The following is a 6,896-nucleotide window of genomic DNA, read 5'->3' as shown; positions in this document are numbered from 1 at the left end:
CAACTGGCTTATATTACCACTGGTCTGGCATGTTGCACGTTCTTCACCACTGCTGCTTTGATTTTTTTTTTTTAAGCTCGGATGGTGGACATATGCGGTGGTAGGAGACAATCTGTGTGTTATGCTGCACTAAGACTTTGCAATATCAAGAGGGCACCAGGCAAATGTGGTGGCACAGCTTTGTTTTGTAGCTGGCTAGTTCATGAGTAATAGCTGGGACTGTTAAGTCAGCCCGTTCTTTGTATTTCCTGAAGTGGTTATTGAATTAAGTAACAGTTTTAATGTTACTCAAAGGGTTTGTGTTTTTAAATTTGTGTGTATAGGTATTATTTCCTTAGTGTCTGAATCAAGTTTATTCAGGTTGATTAGCAACCTGGGTGTTGTTAGTACATTTCTTCGTCATATGCCCTAATCTATTGAAATCATCTCCGGCAAGAGCAATACTGAAATCTCCCCACTTCTATGCTGCAGGACTCAGCCTGTCTTGTGCATTATTTATTTCCCCTGGGAACTTCACAGCAGCAGGAAGAGAGAAAACAGCTTCTTCACCAGGATCTCAGCTATTCATCACCGAAGCCAAGGGAAAATGCCTATTAAATATCACCTGTATAAAGCCCAACAAGGTAGTAATTACTGATGTATATGTATAGAAATACACACTGGACAATACAAATCACTATGGGTTACAGTGACTATCATTTACATGCATCTGCAAAATTTCTCTGGGAAACAGGGGAAAGACCTGAACATTTTTCAAAGGAAGACTCACATCCCAATAGATTATATTACATATCCACCATCTCATTCAGGATCTACTTTCTGTGTCACCTAAGATGGTATAAAATTATGATAACAATACAATACATGTAAATGGAAAAGTCAAACCAAGACAAATTAATTTGATTTGTATTAGTTTATTTTTTATGCAGTTCAGCAATCTGAAAGAGGCGGGAAAGCTCGAAGCACATATCCTGACAGCTCTAGAACATGATTCATTGGTTGAGTATTGCTGCACTGCAGAAGGCTTGAGATCATTATCTTGCTAAAGGTAGTAATTTATTTGATAATGAGCCAAGCTCCGCTAACCTTACTCACATGCTGGGCAGGACCTGAAGCTGTGAGCACTGGAGTAACAGTATCATGGTTCTTTGCACACTGGGACTTAACGTGTGGCTCTGTGATGTGGCTGCTACTGCAGCAGAAATTAGATATAATAATATTATTTCTAAAATGAACTCTAAGATCCCATCAGCAGGTGCAGGACAAGAGCAAGATTTGGGCTGAGAGTTAATTTCTAGGTATCTTTCTCAGCTGCTTTCAGACATGTTAGAAGACTGAGGAATTATTTTATTCTTTCCAGTAGTATTTCTAATTCATTACAAAACTAGCAATATTTCCTTAAACCATTACAAGCACTAAATAAAAAGACCAGGAGACAGCTGCCAATTTGGAGCACACAGAGGGATTATGTTAACACTCAAACACAAAGAAAGCAGGGATGATAATCTTGCTCTTGTCAGGCTTTGCTGACGCCCCACCTCCTGTAAACCGAAAGGAATCTGCAGCAGCACAGCTCAGCATGACTCAGCAGAGCAGAAGCATGAGCAGATCAAGAAAGGGGTAGGGGGACTCTCTTCCACCATTTCACACTTCCTAGCTATCATGCACGGAAATATGCAGGGAGACAGGATCCCCTTCTCACAGCTCACCATATGGTGTCCTCATCTACCCCCTACACCTGACCTTATAAACATCTTTTATTGCTGTGATTTCTACAGACTTCTCTGAGTATTAAGAGTTTTTTCTAATAGCCTCTTCCTCCCAGAGGAGTCAAGTGTCAAATAGTGAAAAATCCCAGACCAGTTTTTCATCTATGGAAACATTTGGCGGCTGAGAATTAAAAGGCTGAAGAATAAAATGTGAGAGGAACAGGAATAAGAGATTCTGCTGCTGGAACCAAAAGGCTGTTAGAAAGCTTGGGTAGAAGTTGTTTCTGCTAATGAATACATGATGATTCTAGACATATTTGAAACTAATTTTTAAATAGATCCAGATGTTCATGATTGGGAAGACAGCCATGGATAAGAACTGGTAAGCAGGTAATGGAAATTGAGGACTGAAGAAACCTGTACAAGGTGCAGGGCCAAGTATGTTTATGTTACCTTGTAGGCTTTCCTTTATAGCCTCTCCAGCGATTAATGCTGCTGGGCAACCAGGATGGGTGGGGGTCACTTCTGCCACACCATTCCTCCAAATATGTAGGAGGAAGGCCAGATTGGTAGCATAAACCATACTACTGGTGGTGGTAAGACCCCACAGTGGGCAGTGATGGAGGGCAGTGGGCAGCACTGCTTTCCTCCAGCGATCTGAGAATCCCTGTGTTTGGTTTGGAGGAGGGTAGAAGAGAGGAATTTTCTAATAAGCATGGCAGGCCATAGTAATCCCAGTTTCAGAACTGGGAGGAAAAACAGGGATGGAAAACTGTTCTGCAGTTTCAAACCATAATGGAGAACAGCAAGTTCATCTTAGTTTCAGAATTATTGAAATAATTTTATTTACTTTCCATAACTGTCATCTATTTAATTTTTTATGTAGAGCATGTATTTGTACATTATACACAGACCACTTGTCAGCTTTAGCTTCTGTCTCAGAACTAACGAACCTCTTTACTTGGGTGTTTCTGTTAATTGAAACGTTCATGTGATTTAACTTTTTACGGAAATGGAAGCGTTTCCTTCTCTTGAGATCAGTGGCTCAACTCTAGTGCCAAGCGTGATCAAAGGTTTCTGTTATTTGAGATCTGTTGCATCATCTTTATGAACAAAGCAGAAAGTCTCAATCCAATTTAAACTGAACAACTGTTCACATTATAAAACTATGATTAAGTTTGAAAATAATAGGTGGAGAGGACATTCAAAAAGAATATAGTAAAAATATCAGCTAGATAATTAAGTAATCGAGGACCACAAGTGTTTCCTTGTCACTGGAGAAAAAGAAGTTTGTTCCTTTTAATGCTGCAAAACTGATGTAACTCTGAGAAGGCAATCTGGCTGCCAGGGTATGTCCCAGGATGTCAGCCCACAGACTGTGTCTGCAGTGTCACTGAGGCCACGAGGTTCTGATGGATTTCCATATCGCTGGGAAAATTACAAGACTTGCAGTTAGATTAAGTGATATTTATGTAACGTATTTGTAATATATATAAAACAATATTTTAATTAGTAAATCGGTACATAAATTTTCCTTTCCTTAGAGGTAATCTCCCATTAATAATATTATCTGAGTAAACTGAGCAAAACTGTATTCAAATGCAGAACCTCATCCATGAGCACATGTTCACCCCACCGTTGTATCTCCATGCAATAATTAAGGTTTGTAAGGCGTCTCTCGGCCGGGGTTGGGAGCAGCTGTGCGGGGCAGTTCAGCGATCACGGCGGTGGTGCGGTGCTGCCGCCTCCTGACGTCTCCTCACAGCAGCGGATGTGGGAGGAAACACTCCAAATCCTGCTGCCGGGCTTTCCTTATCAATTCTTCTTATCCTTACCTTCCAGTGCCCATAAGGTTCCTTTTATGCTTTCCACAAGACATGTACTGTCATGGTCCCTGCCCCAAATGGCTTACATTCTCCTGGGTCATCTTATGATGAGATTTTACTCTATTTATTTATATCTCTGCAGTAGCTCATAAATCCTTACATTCAGGAAGTGATGGCTTATCATTTTCATGCCACTACAGTTTGAAACATGCATTAAATTAACTGCATGAGGGTTGTGACCTCAAATAAATCAGTGAGAAAACATTTCTTCTCTAGTAACCCTTTCTGCATGCACACCAACACACCCCACTGATGCAAAACTCTCTTTTATGCAGCTGGTGAAACAGGTGATTCTGCTTATTTACCAGCATAAGAATATGGAGATATATAATTTATACTTATTTATAAAGTATGTGTGTCTCTTGAACAAAGTCAGATAGGGAAATAAATAACAATCTTGTCAATGAACTGAAACTTGCGAGGTCTGGCTTGTCCCTGCTATTACTGGAGATTTATTTGTTTTTATTTAAGTTTATTTGTTTTTATTTAAGTTGATTTTTTAAAATTTTTTCTGTGGCTGTCTGAGGTTTTTGCTCTTACTAGCAAAAAGGTTTTTGCAGAGCTGGGAACATAGGCTGAGCTTAAAAGGGAGTGTTAAAAAGCAATCCCACTTGAAGAGCTCCACTCTGTCTAGAGATTCTCTCTATGACACCAGTGCATCATTTATAACCATGACAGTCACAGCACCATTGCAGGATGGCAGATGTGGTTATTTCCACCTCAATAAGGAATTTAATTTTATGTGGCTGGTCCCAAGTTACAGTAAATTCTTGCTAAGGTCAGAAACCCCAGTGTCCTCTTGAGTGTCAGTGCAGCTCTTTGGTCACAAAGCTGTCGAGGCATTCTGTTGTTAATATTAATTGTTGTGGAATGAATTCAATATGACCACTTGAGTCTTGTCCTTGTTCCACTTAATGGTTCCTCTATGTGCTACGAGTTGTCATGTTTTAAGGCACGATGACTGGCTTATCAAAAATGGGCTTTAGCACGAGTTACCACAGACTCCTAACACAGTCACCCTACTATGTCTGCACTGCAGTTAGAGTTGCAGCTACCATGAGGGTGAACTTGTAGAGTTTGAATTTATTTAGCTCAAATGGAAGTTAGCATGAAGACCAGCCTTAACAGTCACCCTTACAGAGTCTAACAGGACACAAATCACCAGGAGTTTGAAAAACATAGAGTAGAATCATAGAATAGTTTGGATTGGAAAGGGTCTTTAAAGGTGTTCTAGTCCAACCCCTCTGGAATGAACAGGGAAATCTCCAACTGGACCAGGAAGCTCATGGGAATGCCTCAATAAATGGATATAATTTTTGGACACACACTGGATGTGTTCTGAGCAACCTGGTCTAGTGGAATTCTCTGCCCATGGCAGGGAGGTTGGAGCAAGATGACTTTAAAGGTCCCTTCCAACTTAAACCATTTTGTGGTTCTATGATTTGTCCTCCCAAAACTGCACAAATCCCTGTTTATCACCTTCCACAGGACCCTGCGTCAAGCGTACTCAGTACAAGAAAGATAATGAGATACTGGAAAGGGTCCAGCGGAAGCCACAAAGATGATGAGGGGTCTGGAGATCTCTCATACGAGGAAAGACTGAGGGAGCTGAGTCTGTTTAGTGTGGAGAAGACACAGTGGGGATCTCATCAGTGCATATAAATCTCAAAGTCAGGTGCCAAGAGGATGGTGACAGACTCTTTCTGGTGGTGTCCAGTGACAGTACGAGGAGCAATGGCCATAAAGTAAAACACAAGAAGTTCCACCTCAATATGAGGAAGAACTTCTGCACGCTGAGGGTGGCAGAGCAATGGGACACGCTGCCCAGGGAGGGCGTGGAGCCTCCCTCTCTGGAGACATTCAAAACCCACCTGGACACGTTCCTGTGTCACCTGCTCCAGGTGACCCTGCCATGGCAGGAAGGTTGGACGGGATGATCTGCAGAGGTCCCTTCCAACCCCAACAATTCTGTGATTCTCTGACTGAGCTGCTCCATCCTGCTGCCTCGGGGAGCAGCTCCGAGCCTTTCGAGTCGGAGGGCAAACAGTGCTCGGTGTCCTTGGTTAAAAAACCCCCACTGAACTCCAACAGCAAGATGGCCAGCCCTGGGAGGAAAATCCACGCTTCGGGCGCGGGGTGACCGGGGCCATGGCCGGGGAGCAGCCCCGGGGGCCGGGCCGGCCCCGCCCGCAGCTGCCGCCGTTGCTACGAAACGACGCGAGGTTCGCTGCTCAGCCGCGGCCTCGGCACCGCCGGGCCCCGGGCCGGCACCGCCACAGCCACCGGCACCGCCGGGCCCCGGGCCGGCACCGCCACAGCCACCGGCACCGCCACAGCCACCGGCACCGCCACAGCCACCGGCACCGCCGGGCCCCGGGCCGGCATCGCCATCGCGCCACCGGCACCGGCACCGGCACCGGCACCGCCACAGCCACAGCCACAGCCACAGCCACAGCCACAGCCACAGCCACAGCCACAGCCACCGGCACCGACCCTCAGCACCGACCCTCAGCCCCGAGCCTCGCTGTCCTCGCCCGCAGGCAGCATGGCTGAGGTAACCTGTAACCTCTGCCCCCTCCCTTCCCCGCCCCTTGTTTGGACAGGATGAAGGCTGTACCTCAGGATAAGCCCAACTACATCACCTGTGCATCATCTGTATCCATAAGCCATGTTTATGTGTAGGGGTTACCCGTGTGAGCAGAGCTCAGTTATGTCCTGCGTTGAAAGCAAGAGCAATTAGCCTACTTGTACGTAGGCAGTAACAGCACTTGTATCTTAGGAACAGCTGCTACATTTAAGATCGTAGGTGTTATTTCGCCCCCTGCCGCCCCGCTTATTGCCACTCTTAACTCTATTTACGATCACAAACGTAAACAGGATCAAAACTGAAGTAGCTGAAGGGAGCCTACAAGAAAGCTGGAGAGGGACTTTACACAAGAGCATAGAGTGACAGGACAAGGGGGAATGGATTCAAACTGAAAGTGAGTGGGTTTAGATAGATATTAGATTAGATTATTAGATTACATATTAAGAGAAAATTCTTTATTGTGAGGGTGGTGAGGCACTGGAATAGGTTGCCCAGAGAAGATGTGGGTGCCCCATCCCTGGAAGTGTTCAACTCCAGGCTGGATGGAGCTCTGAGCCACCTGGTCTAGTGAAAGGTGTCCCTGCCCATGGCGTGGGGGTTGAAATGAGATGATCTTCAAGGTCCCTTCCAAACCAAACCATTCTGTGATTCTATGATTCTGTGGTTTGGAGAGGAGGATGAAATAAGAAGAAACCTGTGAGTCCCAGAGCAGGC

The 6,896-nt window shown here is 44.6% G+C and overlaps 1 protein-coding gene and 1 long non-coding RNA gene across 3 annotated transcripts in view; one reads left to right on the top strand and one right to left on the bottom strand.

Moving 5' to 3' along the window:
* Positions 1–2,972: 2,972 nt before the first annotated feature.
* LOC120325155 lies at positions 2,973–5,764 on the bottom strand. Its single transcript, XR_005567034.1, has 2 exons — positions 5,467–5,764; positions 2,973–3,137 (listed from the first exon to the last, which is right to left on the bottom strand). It is a non-coding gene; the product is annotated as an uncharacterized LOC120325155 (long non-coding RNA).
* A 275-nt stretch (positions 5,765–6,039) lies between these two features.
* Positions 6,040–6,896, top strand: part of CFAP58 (cilia and flagella associated protein 58) — a 55,670-nt gene continuing 54,813 nt past the window's right edge. For both annotated transcript variants that reach the window (XM_027738768.2, XM_039390687.1), the window contains exon 1: positions 6,040–6,149. In XM_027738768.2, the coding sequence (XP_027594569.1) occupies positions 6,141–6,149 (9 nt within the window). In that variant the 5' untranslated portion in view covers positions 6,040–6,140. The remainder of the gene's footprint in view (positions 6,150–6,896) is intronic.

The sequence above is a fragment of the Pipra filicauda genome, unplaced genomic scaffold, assembly GCF_003945595.2.
Source record: "Pipra filicauda isolate LSUMZ 115617 unplaced genomic scaffold, ASM394559v2 scaffold85_size2586006_pilon, whole genome shotgun sequence".
Lineage (NCBI taxonomy): Eukaryota > Metazoa > Chordata > Aves > Passeriformes > Pipridae > Pipra > Pipra filicauda.
Note: the sequence above shows the minus strand (reverse complement) of the source record. Positions and strands in the feature narration are given on the sequence as shown.